Source organism: Thunnus thynnus, chromosome 2 (assembly GCF_963924715.1).
Source record: "Thunnus thynnus chromosome 2, fThuThy2.1, whole genome shotgun sequence".
Taxonomy (NCBI): domain Eukaryota; kingdom Metazoa; phylum Chordata; class Actinopteri; order Scombriformes; family Scombridae; genus Thunnus; species Thunnus thynnus.
The window spans coordinates 10172083-10190666 of NC_089518.1; the positions used below are offsets into that span (position 1 = coordinate 10172083).

Sequence of the window (18584 nt, forward strand, 5' to 3'; positions counted from 1 at the left end):
TACAGAACTGTCATGTGCTTATGACTTAAGTGCATACTTTGAATACTGCAGGGAAATACCTATACTGCTTTTAACTAAGCTCTGTTAATTAGCCAAGAGCATTTTTCAGCAGCGCAGTGGGCTTTCTTAAAAGGTGTGGCTCAAGCTGCTGTTCACACACATTCAGAGACATGCACGATCGATAGCCAGCCATCAGCAGGACAAACTCCCAATACTAGACTCCAGTGACAGGGTTACTGCCTGATGGAGACTTTGTTGTTGTAAATGTGGCATTAGAAGATAATTTTCTATCATGTCTACTTTACTCTGGCACCTGGTGCTACACAGGATGAACAGGCAGGATTCTACTCCGCTAGGCAGGCACACACAAATTATACAATCAAGTCAACCACTCCACGCCGTGCAGCTGTGCTGGGTACTTACTGACACCTCACAACAACAACTCTGCTATCCAAAACAAAACAGAGAAAACAATAATCAAACTGTTGCATGTCCATTTGTAACTATTTTCCATCCGCACAGGGCTGTCGTCGCGGCACATTCCGGATGTCCTCGCATCCTGCTGCCGCAACTTAATTCCTGCTCTCTAATCTACATCACTAATCTGGCGACCATCAAAATTCCTGGGCTGCTTGTTAACAGCCTCTCGCTCTCTTCCAGCACCTCCCACCACTGGTTTGTGAGCTCTCACAGCTCTGCCATGTGATGCAGATGACTCGTCAACCCGTCCAAATATGTGCGAAGAGAACATTGGCTCTGTCTAATGTGAGCGCAGAGAGATGGTGTGAGCCTTGAACCGGAGGCTCATTGAGGTCAAATTAAGCCCGGCAACACCTGACGGCCAGCCGGCAGCAAAAGTTAACATTCTGGATGCAACCACAGGAACCGCTGAATAAATCCAACACACATGAAGGTCAGATTAACTAAACAATGATATAAGATGAGACATTCCGGTTCATTTCAAGCCAGTGCTAAGTTTTGGCTGTAGAACCATTGTTACTGTTTCAACAATACTGAAATACTACAGTTATCAGCTATGTAACTTGTTCAATTATATTGCAGATATCATACCTGCCTCTTTTTTGATACCTTACTTTGAGAATATAAACCAAACAAAAGAAGCACAAATTCTCAGATGTTAAATGTAGCTGCACAAATAAAAAAGTCTAAAAATGGCAAAAACTTGATTTAAATCAGGAACTATCTGATCAAAGGATAAGTAAACAAGATTGCAAATGTGACCACACATTCGATGGCAGCTTTTGGTGCTGCACAGTTTTTAGCTAGCTTAGCTATCATTTAAAGGATAAGATCGTATTCACACCAAATCAGGTGGTGCGGCAAAAATGCCAGTCCTCCCATTCATTTGAGTGGGGGTGGAGCATTTAGGTTGCAGGGGTTTTGGCCGGCGAGGCGCCACACCGGCCTGCAGAAAGACAGTTGATCCAGGGTCAACTTTTAGAGAAAAGCAACCCAACGTCACACTGCAGTGGCTAATCATAGCCGGCGATCAGACTGATCAGAGCTGTACAGCCCTGCCATGAAGGAGGACAAAGACAATACTAGGAGGACATTTCTCTTCGTCTGATAACATTAAAAGTAAAATTAGGCTTTTCTGTCAGCTTCCCGACTCATTCAAAAAAAAGATGTGAGAAAAAGAGAGAGAGAGCTGAGAGTAGCTGTGGTCAAGTGAGCTAGAGAGTGAATGAAGAGGGGGTGCGGTGATAGAGAGAAAACCGGAGAATCAGATCAATAAAATGTTATTTTCTGATTGTTTCATAGCAGTTACGTTCTAGAGCACAAACACACCCACACTGCTCAAGCGGTGTGCCGCAACGCCTCATTTGGTCTGAATACTGCTTAAGGCAGGTGATATCCCATATTTTTCTGACTGTCAACAAGATCATGCATTAGTCATGCATTTTAATAATTCCCTCACTGTCGGTGGCTCTCAGCCCCAAGCCCATTCATTCCGACTGAAGATGTTGATCTTAAAACAGTCAAAAACTTTCATTTTAAAAAAAGGCTTAAGACTTTTTTAGCTAACTTAACTTAATCAGGAGCAGATAAAGCATTTGTTTGACGATTTTCTGCCACAGAGTTGGTGCTCTAGTGAGTATAGCAGTGGGATGGTGTATGTGGAATTGACTCCAAATAATTTACAGTCTGTGTGTGTTCATAGTAATGAAGGAACATGTGACCCAGTGCAATGATGTGGCACTGATGTGTGACCACACAGACTTACTTATACTCGTTAGTAGGATCAATTTATTATTGGTTTTGGTCTTCTCATGAGATTTGCTGTCAACATGAAAAATACAGAATATCAGCGGACTTACCCTTTAAAATAATTTGAGTGAATGTTATTTGCACATCCGTGGATATTTTTTTAAAAAAGCAGAATTGAAACTACAAAAAGAGTTTCCCTGTAGCCCATGACTTGTCATTGCACAACTTTCCTTTAGAGCATGGTTTCCTGGTGTAATACTAAATATTTGTATGCATGTAAAGAGATAAGATTTTACACTGAACATAAGAAAAAAATTGAAAAAACTTGGTATCTCTAGATTGTAATAAGTCATACTTTTCTATATTTAATGGTGAAGAAGCCAGTCTAGAAGCGGGAGTATGAAAAAGGCTTTGTTTAAAATAAGTAAACAGTACAGTGAACATCCTTGCGGTGGCAAAGTAGGATGTTTTTTTTAGAAAGTGACCAGTTTTGGGTAACAAAGCTAGTCTCTCTGTTATTGTGCTGCAAAGAGACAGAGAGAGAGAGGACGCGACTGTTATGCATCCCCTCTGGAACTACCACAACCATGGCAACGGCAACTGCAGAGAGAAAGCGGAGTGGGCAAGCGAGTGTAGAAACAGAGGTGATGAAGAGTCACGCGGCACTGCTGCCAGTGCAGATCAGCTCTGAATGGCCTGGTCACCACGGCGCTGGCACAACGGCCCCGGCTCTGTCCATTCACAAAACATTACAGCACTTTCACACAGACTCGAGTAGAGACAATGTAACTCATTCTTCAGTTATTTTGAGCTCTAATCATATATGCGACCTTGGATCTCATCTGTCACTTTTTCAGAGATACTTACATTGACAACGGACTCTTTGAACTTGATGTGTAGTCGGTAGTTGGACATTGCGATGATGGCATCCTCTGCCCTCCCCACATACTCTGTGAACTCCCCGTGCAGCTGGAGAAAGGGCACCTAGCAACAGCAGGAGATAAAACATTTTAAACAAACAGCAGAGCCACACTGATCATGATACATACACAAAGGGTATGAGCCATTATTTCACTAAATATGGTCACCATGATCATATATCACCATTGACAATTTCTTGCTATAGCAGTCAGTCAAAATAAAATGAGACATTCACTCTTGCAGATAATAGAAACTAGTCTAAGCCCATTTCAAACTGTAAGTAGTTCCATCCATAACTAATGAATGCACTTTTTATTGAATGCAGGAACTTTACCACCTTTTCATCACACTCTTTTATCATACTTTCAATGCAAAAAAGGCCACACAACCAAATCCGTAACTTTCAGCAGGATGCAAACCATTACAATGGATGTTTGCTTTGCAGCACTTCACTACACTGGCTGATGAAATGTAAGCTTTCCAAGTTACTCAACAGCCACTTTTAAATACCAGAAACCAGCTGACTGAACACATACCAGGACTAAGACGAAGCAAAGAGAAATGGAGTGACCAATGGATTAATGACAGGCATTGACTTGTAGCTTCTCAGAGTAGGAAATAAACATCCATCACAGGATTTCTTCACATGTTAACGAAAAACTAGAAATACCGCCTCACAGTTGTGCGCCTCCGCCAACCAGTCAAGTTGCCGTTTACATCCATGTCTGTCCAGACTCATATAATGTTTGTAGAGAAGACTTAGAAGGAATTTAATAAAAAGTATCAAGTGTATTTTCCTTGTATGTGTTCACATGCTTGGCCAATAAAGCTGATAGCCATGACAGTAGGCATTGCTGAAGCTACAAATTCCAAAACGTGGATGCTTCACACACATCTTCAACCCAGCAGCACAGAAGATTTATACAATTACCAAATATGAAATACGGTCACAATCTCCCCTTTTGTTCCTGAATTATGGCGTTGAATAATGGCCAGAAAAGTGTTTTTGCAGAACATTATGATGTCACAGTGAAGTTGACCTTTGACCTTTTGGATATAAAATGTCATCACTTCATCATTTTATCCTATTAGACATGTGTGCGAAACATTGTCATAATTAGCGTATGAATTCTTGAGTTTTGGCCAAAAAATGCACCTTGTGACATCACAGTGACCTTGACCTTTGACCACCAAATTCTAATCAGTTCATCCTTGAGTCCAAGTGGATGTTTGTGCCAAATTTGAAGAAATTCCCTCGAGGCGTTCCTGACATATCGCTTTCACAACAACGGGACAGACGTACATATGTTAACCCGACTACATAATGCCTACGGCCACAGCTGTCGCTGACATGGAGTCATAAAAGACATAACTACAAAAAATGAAAGTGCACTATAAATGATTTCTTTGTTTTTATTTTCAGATCATTCAGACTTCTTTAGACATTTAAAACTTTGTTTCTGAGACTGGCCAAACTGAAAGTGAGCTGAAGTCACATGTGTCACTGCAGTTATGTAACCGATTACAGAGAAGAGACTCACTTGTATATTTACACATAACTTTCAGGTTAACTGGGTTTTACAGCATGAGATAAACAGTGAGGGCAGCGGCTTCCTCACCTGCATGTTTTCCTCCTCCAGGACGGGTGATTTCTTGGGGAAGATCTGATTGGCCTGGATACACTCCAAGCTCTGCTGCCCCTCCTCCTCCTGCACAGAAAAGGCCTGTTAACTCTTCACTGAACCAGCTCCAACTTAACAGCACAACCTTCTTTCAGTCATGTATTTTTCCTTTGTTTATATATGGCTTTTGAAATGTTTCTGCAGGGAGGGTTTGCCGCCTATTTCCTCATTTATCACCCTCTTAATGTTACACACTCACACACACTAACAAACACATTCACAGCTAGGAGCTTTGACCTCTGGGCTGCTCTGCAAGAATTGTTAAGAATCGTTGGGGGGGGGTTAAAAGTCTTGCTCAAGACCACCTTAGTTATAATTCTTTTGCAGAAAAGGAGCATTATTCCTCCACTTCACTTTGCTTCTATTTTCCTGGCCACAGTGGCATCTGATTAGCTTTCACATTATTTGGAAATGGCGGAAGTGGCTCAACCTTTGCTGTGAAACAGGGTTGATTTAAAACCAAAAGTGCTGCGTTTATGCTGCTTTGTGTGTCTGTCTTCTCCTCCCCACCCACACTGTAATGTGCAGCCCAGGCTGATTTACTATAATCACCCCTTGTACAACAAACCATGTTTAAACAGATGCCAGTAATATGAAATGCTCTAAAACTGAAAATATCCATGGTAATTAATTTACACAAGACCCCAAAAGGAAAGGAAAGTTCTAAATCAAATTTAGTTTGACCAAATCAGATTATGGACATTTTTCATTTAAAGGTAATTTTCACCAGCAGTCTGTAGGCTTTCATGAGGGCTGAATGTTTGAGGTCACTTAGTAGTCTTATGCAAGATGAACATATTTCACAGAGGATGTCTATCATTGGGGAATGCGAGGCCTGGATATACAAGCAGAGTCAGGAATTTTTTCTCAAGGGCAAACTAGTGGAAAAAAATGTCTGGCCTTCTGCTGACAGGGACCGACAGGAACCTATGGCCTTTGTTTGGTCAAGAGCCGAGTTCAGTCCAAACATTGTACACAGAAAGATTAAGGTGGTCGAAAGAGATGGCAGATAACAGGCAGTGGTGGCCCATCCTGTGGGATGCTGGCTCAGCATGAGCCACTGCTGCCTGTGAGCAGCTGATACACAAAGTCACCATGGCTGGAGGAGTAGGTGTGCTGAGGCCAGCCAGGGGGCAGCCGCCACACAACAGTATGCCAAGACCGTAAAAACTTACACACGCACACACAGTTCAACAGGCAACACATCCGTTCAAGTGGTTATTTCATGACGCAACAATATAACCAATATTTCTGCAGTAAAAACTGAAAGCTGCTCTGCTTAGGCAGAAGCCTTTGAGGACCTTTGACACTGTTGCAGCTGATGTAACCGTCTGCTTCCTGGTAAACAGAGCTGATAAAAATCGGAAATCAATGGAGAGTTTCCGATTCTGCAGACTGCACCCAGGCCACAGGACAGACAGCAGTTACTATGCAAAGCATGCATAAAGTGAAAGTACTGTACCATGGCCCCTGTGAAGGAGTGTGGGTCACCCAACGAGGAACTCTGACCTGGACCAGTCTGTGCAAGAAGAACACGGAAAGATGATAAGTAATTCTGACAGAAAACATGGAAATTATATATGGTACCTTTAAACCGATATCTTTGAAACACAGAAAGCAGCTATCTTCTTCTCACATGTGGCCTAATCACATTTTTAAAGTCAGGTTGCCCAAACTTTTCAAATTAAGATCTACTTTTTCTTCTTCCATTCTGAGGCCAGCCACTGTGCAGACAGTGTCACTGGAATCATTATTGACAAATATGGAGCAACATATTGTAGTGGCTGTTCTGACAATGTTATATTCAGCACTGAGTTCAGGTCAGTTTAGGTCATTGTGAAACTGAATCTTGCTGCCAGACAGCTTATTCTGGGAGGGCATCAATATTAATGATTGGTTTTGAAATAGTATTAAATTCAATAGGTATTCAAGGTTCAGCAGTTCTACACAGATCATTGTTTTATCTGGCAGGGTTATCAGATAAAACAACTGTTGGACATTCTTGATCAACCAGTTTGCTGAAAAGAAATGACACTTAAAATCAATTATTTTTAACATTTACGTCATCATTCTGGGAGAGGGTCAGTCTCCTACAATGTAAATACATGCTTATCGGGGTGCCCCAGTGGCTGAGGGGTTAAGGCATTGACTGCAAGCTGCAATGTCCCCAGTTTGACTCCAGTCTAGGATGTTTGTTGCATGCTATTCACCATCTCTCTCTCCCCTCATTTCCTGTCACCTCTCTACTGTCCGCTCTCAAATACAGGCACTAAGTGCCCCAAAACATACTTTTAAAAAGTATGTTTGTATGTAGCTCGCCCTGAATAGCAAATTTTGAGTCTCATCTACCAGATCACTGAATCTCTCTGGTAAATATGACTACCTGAAATAACAAACTACACTAACACCCTTTTCTATATTAATTTGCAGTGCTTCTGTTATATTTATTTAGACTGCATGTGGACCTGAGCAGATGTCAAAAGGACCTCACGAGAATAACGATGCAGGGACTGGCTGGATTTTGGAGGCTGGTCAAACTGCTGGTTTACTGCATTTGTGATTTTGTATGCAAGCAACATCCACTCCTGAAATACTTTCTCAGGCAACAAACTGATTGTAGCCCATGATCGACCAGGAGATTGTGAGCCCCTGGTTGGGCAGTCATGTACAAAACGTTGATTGCAAACCAATTCAATATGGTATGGCACCACAACGGAAGGCTTGGCCTGCAATAGCAGGATTTAGGCCTACAGTAAACCTTATATTCAGTCAGCATTAAATGTAGCAAATAGGGACAAAAGTACTGACAGCCACAGTTACAGATACAGCAGATGTCTAAAAACATAATGTGATATGTCCTTTAAACTTACCACAGACAATCAGTATCGGACAATGAGCAGTCCTGATGATCCTGTTTGGGAACTCTCACAAGTAAGACATGGAAATCTGTGGAAATGAAGGTAAATGAATAATGAGCAAATGCTTTTCCTCAGAAACCTGTCTATATTTTGCAAACAGCAGACTTCTTCACTGAGACATTCTAGCTACAGAAGCCCTTTTGATTCCCTGGCAAATATAGCTGTACTGGTGGTCACAGTGGCGTGCATGTCAACTCAGAGATACCACTTCAACTCAGTTGTGGAATGGAAAAAACACCAGCTGGATCTTAAAGCACTAAGTCTACAGTCTAACCAGCATAAAAACATGGTACAGTCACATGAACTGATCATCTAATATTCACCTTCAGAAATAAAGAACATGCTATCCATATAAAACAGATTCAATAAACCCCTACTGCAACATGTAGAGGTTAATACAAGCTAATAGCAGGTATGGCAAATGTGACAGTATAAAAGAAAACTTATTTGAGGTTAATTTACCCAACAATGATTGGTTATAAGCCAAAATGGCTGGTTAAGTACAAATACTTTTCCCAAATACTTGCAGCACTTGGCTGGTGGTTGGTATTAATTCCCTGCCAACGAAAAAGACGTCACTCACCAAGACCATTAAAAAAAAATCCCAACTTTTTTGTTCAGGAAATGTTAAACTATCTATACAGTGCTGATCCTTACAGTGATATCACTTAACACCTCTTTTCAAAACAGGCAACCTGTTAAGGATCTTTCAGCATACAGGCCGCAAATAGTTGTAAAGGTCAGCTACTCTTGCAGAGACTGAAATCTGATCCGAGAAGGTCAGTGAATGAGCAGCTCAGGACCTCAATACACCTTCTCAGGACCATTTAAGATGCCGATGGGCAGAAGCCACACAGAAATCCCACTGCACCAGCGGCAGAGGACGCACTGCCTGGTCGTTGAGAGTGGTGTGAGGCTGCCAGGGGGGAGGTCATTACTTCACTGAGGAGTCCAGTTCATTGCTGGTGCTACCTGATAAAGCATATCTGCCACACACACGGCTCTGTTTACCACAGCGGGCTCATGACCCGTGGCTACGGCTCAGTCTGGCTCTGAGTTCAGAATCACACAGCGGAGGCTAAGCCCCTTAGAGCCTTAACGTTACTTCTATCCCGTGACAGGCCATCGTGCATCACAGGCTGCAACATTATCGAGCAAATAGCCCCAATCTCCAAACTCATATTATCAAGTTTCAAAACGAAAAACTGACCGAGGCGATGAATTACAATGATTGACAACAAAGTTTGACTGCAACCGATCAGCTGACAGTCTGATAACGATATTGAACACAACAGCGGCACTAAAAAAGATTTACTCACATAAAGGTAAACATGTTCGCTAACTTTGTGTCTTACAAAATACTTCAGATTCCGCTAGCTTAATGTTAACGTTGTGGCTTCACTCTATCATCGGCTAACACGCTAGCTAAGATATAATTTAATGTTGGCTAGCATTTGCTGAGGAGATACAGATAGCAGCATCGAAAACACATACAAAAACACCTCTGAATCCCAATCTTAATGACTGAGAGCAAGCCAAATGCTCTGCAACATAACTGTGGATAAACCAATTATTGTCGGTGTCTCGGTTTAACGAGGGACCGTGTTAATTGGAGACTTTCGGCCGAATACGTCCGTAGTTGTCGTAGTCACAGCTGTAGAAAACACGAACAGAACACGTAGCTGTCCTCATAAAAGGATGTTCAATACAGTGTATATTCGTCTGGTCCTTTTTGTCTTACTGCTTTACTTTAAGTGGGGGGAAAACTAGCTTAGCAGAACAACTAGCGTCTTATGAGGAATTTAACACTATTATACAAGTTAATTGATTGAATATGGGCCACCTTCCGACTGAGGATTACAGCATAAAACCCTAGAGTAGGCTATAGGTTTGTTTACCACAATTTGAGAAACGTTACGAGAGGTGAATGAGTCTTGCTGAATACAATTCAACTTACGTAAATTGTTAGCGGGTATATTAAACACAGAGGAGTATGTATTTAAAATGGATTACAGTAAAACTGAAGGCTGTTCTGTTCGGGTTTTTTTTCAACATCTGCAGTCACTATAAGTAACCACGACTCATTCGGCTGAAAGTCACCAGTTAACACGGTCACTCGTTAAACTGAAACAGTGGCACAAAAAGTCAACAGCTAACGTCGGGCATGCTAACAGGTTGGTCAGACAGATAACTCATGTGAACAGATAAAAATAACTAGCAGGCTAGCAGCCACCGCTGCTCTTCCTTCTGTTTGAGTAACGTTAAGCTCGCTTTTTGCTGCTAACGTATAGTCAACCAAGAAGAGCACCTCCGTGAAATAGCTAATGCTAGCAAGCTAATGTTTGGATTACAAACAGCCGACAATTAACAGTAACCAACAAGCAGTGTGTTGTTGTTGTGTTGTAATCTCATAGTACTCGGTGTTTGCAATAGCTCTGACACAGACGGCTAACATTAGCTGACTGAGCTAGCAACAGCTCTCCGCTACTGTTTTTGTTGTTATGAGATGGAGGGCGGACCCCGAAAACGGAGGCCTCTGTCAAAACACACCGAGCGATTGCCACAACCGGCGGACTCACCCGCGAACGGAGCGATGAGAAGTTAGAAGCCAAATATTCATCCGAAGCCCGTGCAATTACTAAGCAGCAAATAAACCTGGATTGAGTAAACATGAGTCATATCCGAGCCGAGGCCGCTTCACTGCGTCCCTCTTCAGCACCGAGCCGTCGTCGCCATCGCCGCGAATTCTCCTCCAGTCCAACGACTTACGTGCGTGTGACGTCATCGCGTGGGAGCTACGCTCTGGGCGGAGTAGGGGCTCAGATACACCATGCGGTGCGATCATGTAAACACTGGCTGCAGGCTGCTCGAATAACTCAATATAATAGACATGAATGATATTCACTCAATCACAGTAAGGGGGGAATCATCGAAAGAATGCTAATGAAGCGAACAATATGAAAATGACCAAATGTCCCAATTAGCTCTAATCGATTAATTATTAACTGAATGGCTTCATGCCGTTTCAGGTTCATACATTATTTGGACAGAGTGGATTTACAGTCCATTGATATGTAGGACTGAAAGTTTGTACCGTGTGTATTAATTTGTGCTGTTTGTAAATGTGGCAGACCTCACTATATAGAAATAAAGACACAACACAGCAGGATCTTAAACAATTATGTATTGAATGATGGCTTACATTATGCAACTTCAATTCCAAGACACTTGGCATACTTTGTCCATTCTTTAACATTTAATAGTCTGACACGTGAGGCCTTTGACAGTTATTTAAGCCTGCAGGACACTCCCCTTTATTGGCTCACAGCTGACTTTCAAATGATTTTTTTTCTTTGTGACAAACCCTCAGTATCAGAGTTGTGAATACTGTTTCCATATTAACAACTCTGAACGAAATCATTCAAATTTTGCTGACCAATTACTTCATTATTTAGTGACTAATGTCAATTATAAAATAAAACCATCTAATGTGTAGGGCTCTTGTCACAAAAAGCTTTGCTTTTTGTAAACAGGGTTACAAAAGGCCCAACACCCCTCTTTAATCACACCGTACCACAAGGCATTACTCCTGTGAGGATAATGCATGAGGCATATGATATGGCACAAAAAAATCTTGATTTAAATATTCACCTGGGAGCGATGTTTACTGGGTCATCATTGGGTTCTGATTTGACAGCATTCATGATGACAACGTGAGAACCAAATTTATTAGCTGCACCATGCTTGGACTTCACTAATGTAAAAAGACTTAAGTGCTGATTCAATGTCCCTGTGCAAGAACAACAACACAAAAACACAGTCTATCCCTTGACATGTGACCAGAATGGATTTGCATGCAAAACAATGAGATGAGCTTTACATGAAGAGATAATGGTCTGGGTAAATACATTTCTTTTTCAGTCATATGCCCATGTTACCATGAAAGACAATGAAATTTCCACATAAGAAATGCCACTTCTAATCATACAGTATATTATGCACAAAAATGGTGGTACGAAAACCAGAGAAAAATCTTCTGTGGCTCCAAGAGAAAAAGAAAACAACAGTATTTTAGAGAGCAAAGTCTACTGATCCCAAAAATGCAACAACCCATTAGCCTCATCCTGGTAGTTCCAATCTACAGTGTACTTTGACACATCTGTGTAATGAATTACAAAACAGCAATAACTCTCCAACAAATCACTGCTTCCTGCAAAAGTTGCAAATCCCATATATATATACAACTTCCACGGGTCCAATTAATATATAACGGAGTCATTCTCTACACCACATAATGTTTGTCATAGTCACCACCAAGGATGAGAGCAACTGTTTCAGTAAAGCTTTAAAAAGCAAGACTACCCTGAGAGAAGGTCTAAAACGTGGGCAAGCTTGCCAGACCAGAACTGGCTTGAATGGGTTTGGTTTATTAAATCTGTACACTCTATTTCAATATAATCAGCACATTTTGTTCCAAGAATGTAAGATATTATTTTTAGTAATTGTGTAATATATATCTCTAATACAATCCAAGTCCTCTGAACTATGTAGACATGTGCAAGTGTTAACTACCAACTTCAACGATACAGTAAAGGCAAAGACTTGTGGACACTAAGTTAAGGATAATGTTGATATTTGAAATTTTCTTGAGTCCTCACAATTATCAAAATCTAAGTGCTGTAAGTAGTTCATACACGAGGTATTGAATATCTAGTTAACTGTTCTGAGTATAAAATAGAGGCAAAATACATAAAGAACATCTTGCAAGCATGACAAAGAAACTACAGACACAATACACAAGTGGTCAAAGATAATATGAGGGGATACCTGTAACCTTTTGTGTCCTTGAATATAGTGTACTTACAAATTGAATGTTTTCATGTTGATGAGAGGTCATACTGCAATTATCATGCTCTCAAATACTGTGAGCTTTAGCCCCAAAGGAGATCAATTCACAGCACTGTAGTGTTGCTCACAACAGCTTTACCTTAAACACCATGCCAGTGCTTAGAGGTTGAGGTGTTTCGTCAAGTATACATTATTCTAGCTACAGTAAATGACCCATTTTGAGAAAGTGCACTCAATCAGGTGTTACCCGTGAGGTAACCTACAAGTGAATTACTAGCTCCCTATCTTTTCAAACAGCAGCATATTCTTTGTAAAAGACAGATTTTGCTCATTTAAACTCACCCCTTGCTACATGTTTGATGAGTACTTTCCCTCTATTTATTCAAATAAGTGTGGGTCATGTTTATGTATAAGAATGAAACGCATGGTCATAGCATGATGTGCATCACCATAATCTGAGGTAAACTGGGTGTCCTGTGTCTTGGCCCATTACAGTCTGAGAACCAGTGCCTTAGAGGGTCAGAGAGGTAAGTCTGAAAGAAATCATGTAAACTGTGCTCGTGCGGAGTGAATATTTCACTTACTACCAAAAGCACAAGGGCCCTAAACTGTAAACCTCAAGGATTATTCAAAGAAAAAAAGAAAAGAAAACACTAAAAGTACTCTACTCATTAGATTTAACGTTTCCTTTTTTGTTATTTTTTGCAGGGTTTTCAACTTTTTTTTTTCTCTTGTTTTCGCTCAAGTATAATCACAGGTGACTAACTACAGAGGATAACAGGGTCAGGTGAGTACCATGCTACATCAGGTTTAGAGAAGGCTATTGCAGACAATTCTACAACATGTACAACCACATTTTATACGTGTGAGTTACAAATATTTCAAAACATATCACCAAGAAACTAAGTACATACAAGATGTTGAATATTTAGAGTCTTAAAGGACTATCCCTCAGTCAGTAATAGGATTTCATGTTACTTGACTTAAACTGTCCAGTCTTACAGACAAAATCTGAAAAATTGCTATTCAAAAAGTAGCAAATTTGGTCAATGTCTCTTTTCAAATAGTTATAGTGCTTTTAATGGCTTAAGACAGGGGTCTTTTTTTAATCTCACCCAGTGGCAATCTACAGAACTTCAGTGTACATTTTATGACACCATAGCTGCAAAAGTCTTCATGTCAAGTCCAATAGGTAAAAGAACAGCTAGTGCTGTCACATTTATTTCAAAGTAGTATGCCTTAAAAAAACAAAAAAAAAACAAATACACATTTATAAACTTTTTTTCAACTCTAAGTTCTTGTAGGGAGTTTCGCCGTATGTTTAGCTCTGCGTTCCCATTTCCTATCAGTTTTCAGTCTGAGAGGACAGGCCTTCAGGAGCCAGGCTCCACTCCAAGTCTTCAGGAAGCTTCTGTTTGAGACTTTCCTGTGCACCGCGAGGGTCATCAGGACTGGATACAAGTAAATGGGGGCTTAAAACTCCCATTCCAGTGTTTCTTCTCGATTGGCTGCTCTCTCCAGCCTATGGATGATGTTATTGAGGTTGGCCATTTTCTCATTGCGTCTCTGAGTGCTTCTGTTGAGTTTGGGGCTCTGGAAGGGAGGGAGTGGGTTTGGGTCCTGGCTGTGATTGGTGCTCGTTGAAGGCGGGTTGGGCAGCGAGGGCGATATGGGAGCGGAGGAGGAGGGGACGGGAGAGACTGACATCATGAGGCCGGGTGAGGATGCAGCAGAGGGGGAGTTGAGGGAGACCTCCAGGCTGCTGCGACAGGGCTCTGATGAGGCCTTGAAGCTGACCGGGTCAACAGGCGACTTTCCGGAGTCTTCCCCCTCATGCCTGGACTGGTTGGCTCTCTGTGGGCCGTCTATAGAGACTGCGCCAGGGTAGAGCCCCTGAGCCTGGCTGCACATCCCCTCTTCCTGCCTCAGGCTCTGGCCAGCCAAGTGGGGCTCACGACAGCCAGCGATGGAGTCCTCGTGCTCGCTTTTCAACTGCGGGAACTGCACTGCTGTGGAAAAACACTGAACTCTCGACTGTTTCATGGAGCCCTCCCGCCCCTCCTCTCCCTCGTCTTCCCTGTCTATTGCCTCCTGTTTGACGTGAGGGGATGCGGTGTTGGCGCTGAGAGGGTGGCTGGAGTGGATGTGTCCTGAGGGCTGCTGCAGCCTCCTCTCCTCTCCATCGGAGTGGGGGCTCCGTGTTGCTGAGGGAGAGTAGCTGTGGTGCTCAGCATCTGTGTCATTGTCTGGCAGACCCTCCATCAGCACCTCCCGTCGCATCCTGGACCTGCACACAAACACTGCTGTTAGACCGTCACTTAAAAGGCAAACACTCAGGTGTCAGAATAAAAGATATTTGAGTTTACTTTTCTGATTTACAGTTCAGATATTCAGGTGCAGTTTGGAGTAAATGCAAAATGAAAACAACAGAGTAAAGGTCACATTAGACTTGCCTGTAGTTGTGGAACCAGTTGATGACAGTGTTGGTTTTGAGGTTGAGCTGGGAGGCCAGCATCTCAATAGTGTTCTGAGAGGGGTAGGGCTCCAGCAGGTAGGCCTTCCTCAGAGCTTCCTTCTCCTCAGCTCCCAGCACCACCCGAGGCTTCTTCACCTGGCTGTAGGGACACAGGTCCAGCGAGGCCAACGCTGGACTCACACACTCAGAACGAGTGCTGGGCGAGTCGCTGTCCGAGCCAGTGCTCAGCAGCCCATACCGCCTCTTCAGATAGGCTGCAGGGAAGACAGTGATATCCAGTATAAAGGGATTACAAAACACCAACAAATTCTGAATTCATACTGGTTGACATCACTATATAGTCCCCACCTTTCTTCTCCATCTTCTTCATAGTCCTCAGCTTGTCCACATTGTGAGGATCGTTGAGCCAAAGTTGCATGCGGACAAATGGCTCCCTGCCTTTCAGGCTGAGTTTATGCCAAGGTTTAGGCCTGGACAGCAGGTCAGACACCGAGCCCTGAGTCAGACCCAGGATGGTCTCCCCGAAAAGACGCTGACCTGTGAGGGAACAAACATACACTGTGTGTGATGCACTTGTGTCTGCATTCACGAGGAATGTCGGTTTAACCTCACAAAGTAAATACAGACTCACCTAAGTTGTTGTCTGTTAGCACTTCCTTCACCTTCTTGGTGATGGCGTAGGTATCCAGCTCCGGAGACATGGCCACCAGCTCCTGGATGCCCAGTGGGTTTGTGGGCTGATGCAGGGCCATGAGGCTAGGGGTGGACTTTCCTCCCTCTGTGTTGGGGGGCAGCCCCAGGACCAGGCTCTCAGGCTGCTGATTCTCCTTGCTGCTCTCCAGGGAGAGGCTGACCGGTTCAACCGGTGGACTGGGATGGCTCTCAGCTGGGCTTGGGGGCGGGGAGGGCGAAGACTGGGCCGTCACTGGGCTTTTATCTGGAGGTGGGGAGCATCACAAAAAAACAGCCATAAGCCTATAGCCAGGATGTAGCCACTGCAGCAGTCCCACTTTGTCCTTTCATTGTTTTTTTAAAGTTTGATACTTGGTATTGCAGCATCTCAAGCCTTATTGTTGCTGCCCATTTTAGTGTATGCGAGTGTGTGTTATAAACTGCAGTCTCACCCTGAGTGTGGCCCTGGTTCGGGGGCTGATTGAGACTCTGGCCGAGCTGGTCCAGTAACCACAGCTGCATGCGGATGAAGGGCTCCCTGCCTTTCTGGGTCAGCTTGCTCCAGGGTTTGGGCCGAGACAGCATGTCGCTCACACTGCCCTGAGAAAGCCCTAACACCTGTACCATACAATACAAGTTAATATATTGTGACTCAACACACTATCTGTAACAGCACTAAAAACAAATGTATAAATGGCACACCACTGACTGATTTTCCAAATTATTACCATCAAAAAATCTCTTGCACACCTGAATAGTCTTTGTGACAGGTGTGTTGGTGGAGTAGACATGTACTTGAAGGAAGTAGGGACACCTACACACTGTCTTCACTTCTCAATAAGCATCCTTTAACAATGTTTCGGTCAAAGAAAAAAGATATACCTGTAGAAAAATGTAGTAAAATGTTCTTTATATTAAAGGATCTTTATTGAGCAAGTTCTTCCTTCAAATTGTTGAAAGATAGAAATCTCTTTGCTCATGGCAAATGGCCTCAGTGATACACTTTCAGCACACAACCACTAGAGGGAAGCAAAATACCATAAATGTTTATGTTGAGTCAATTCAGATTCAGTCATTTAACTTCGATTTGCGGCACATTTCATGGATGTGCAAAAAAATCGGTGTGCTGATCATTTTGACTGATCATGAAGTAGAGTATGTATGGTTATAAACCAACAACATAAAAGGCTGATGATTTTTCTTTTTTCTTTCTTCACTTTTTTGATTTTTGAATAAAATCTCAACACACTTGAGTGTGCTCAAGTGTTTTATAGAGCTCACTGCACTGTTTTCAACCTGAAGTATACTTTACAACACTTGAGTATTTACAAATTTGAATAGTTCTCCTCTCATATCATCAAAGTGTAAAATCTGCACCATGAAGCTTGTTATATTTTCTCCACACCACAGAGAATGAACTTAGGCAAATGAAAAAGGTGCCTAGGAAAACTAATATGGAACATAAGTTGGCTAATTTCAGGAAAAGTCCCCAAAAAAGTGTTTACATATTCATAAATAACATATATTTCCGCCTTTCCTGATTTTCTACATATTTGTCCTACTGATTGGTTCCAGATTTTTAAATAAAGTATAACATTTGACCAAGGTATAACTCATTTTAAAATGTTGAAGGAACATACTTCCCCTATCCCCTAAAACCCCTATCATCCAATTGAAAAAGTATTTACCCCCTTAGTTACTCAGTCATCAATAATTAGATTCAGATGATTGAAATCTGTTCGGTCTAAACCGTACTCTATGTAAAGTAGCAAATCATGGCACAATCAAAGGAAATGTCAGAAGAGATGAGAAAAAAAGATGCATGCATGAGTACTTGTAGACAGTGTAGTGTGATGAATCCTGCTGCCAGCCTCCTAAAAGGTCTATAAGGGTGCAGTGAAAACTCATCCAGGAAGTTACAGAAGTAACCAGCAAAAAACTCAGAGAACTGCAAGTCTCTCTAGTGTCTAATAAGGTCAGCACAATAAGAGAGAGACTGGTCAAAATTGATCCATGGGAGAGTAGTGAGATGATAACCACTGCTAACTGAGATAACCAATGCTTTCATTTATTTACAGAAATGTACTTGAAGGTTTTTCAAATTTCCTACACAGAGACCAGTAAAAAGTGGAACATTTTGGACACTGATTCTGTTGTGTCTGGTATAAAAGCAAAGTTTTTCATACCAAGTGGTGGTATGAATTGTGCTCAGTGCCTCAAAAATTCTGGAGGAGTTATAGTCATCCGTCCATGAGATGAGGCATATTTGTGTGATACCACAAGACAATGATCTAAACAACAAAATTAAGTCCAAATCTGAATGGCTGAAAAGCATAAATTTAAGTTTGGGCAGCCAAGTCAATGTCCTGACTCAAACTCAGCTGAACTGAAACGGATTGTGCTTAAAAACCTACAAATGTGTCTTCCTGCGTAAAGAGCGGGGTAAAATCCTTCACTGTGATGTGAAAAACTGATATCAAATGATAAGAAGCTTTAGGCTGCAGTTATTGCTGCTTAAGTGGTGCATCCTATTATTACATTTAAAGCGGAATTACTTTTTCACATGGATGATTTGAGTGTTTGATTACTTTGTTCCTTACATAAGTGAAATAATAAAAGATGTGGTTTGTGTTAAGTCATGTTACATTAGTCTAATATTACATGAAACCATTCAGTGTGACTAATATGCACAGGAAAACAGAAAGGCTTCTTCCATTCGTTGTCTGTAGATCAGGGGTACAGCAAATCAAGTAAAACTAAGTTTACAAGTTGTGTAAAGATATTTATATTTATCAATGAATTTAGGGTTAAAAGAGACAGAGATGTATGCCCTAGTAA

General features: G+C 41.9%; 2 protein-coding genes across 6 annotated transcripts in view; both read right to left on the reverse strand.

Annotated features, from left to right (window-relative positions):
• The window catches only part of mtmr3 (myotubularin related protein 3), a 28771-nt gene extending 18252 nt beyond the window's left edge, over positions 1-10519 (reverse strand). For 2 of the 5 annotated variants that reach the window (XM_067602283.1, XM_067602256.1), the window contains exons 1-6: positions 10330-10519; positions 7703-7778; positions 6295-6351; positions 4770-4859; positions 3097-3213; positions 424-447 (exon numbers count right to left, since the gene is read on the reverse strand). In XM_067602283.1, the coding sequence (XP_067458384.1) occupies positions 424-447; positions 3097-3213; positions 4770-4859; positions 6295-6297 (234 nt within the window). In that variant the 5' untranslated portion in view covers positions 6298-6351; positions 7703-7778; positions 10330-10519. The remainder of the gene's footprint in view (positions 1-423; positions 448-3096; positions 3214-4769; positions 4860-6294; positions 6352-7702; positions 7779-10329) is intronic. The other 3 variants (XM_067602292.1, XM_067602273.1, XM_067602265.1) reach the window with 2 other exon arrangements.
• Positions 10520-10919: 400 nt separating this feature from the next.
• Positions 10920-18584, reverse strand: part of cux2b (cut-like homeobox 2b) — an 88146-nt gene continuing 80481 nt past the window's right edge. Inside the window, exons 18-22 of the mRNA XM_067602245.1 lie at positions 16199-16364; positions 15706-16011; positions 15423-15611; positions 15052-15328; positions 10920-14885 (exon numbers count right to left, since the gene is read on the reverse strand). Coding sequence (XP_067458346.1) covers positions 14072-14885; positions 15052-15328; positions 15423-15611; positions 15706-16011; positions 16199-16364 — 1752 coding nt within the window. The 3' untranslated portion in view covers positions 10920-14071. The remainder of the gene's footprint in view (positions 14886-15051; positions 15329-15422; positions 15612-15705; positions 16012-16198; positions 16365-18584) is intronic.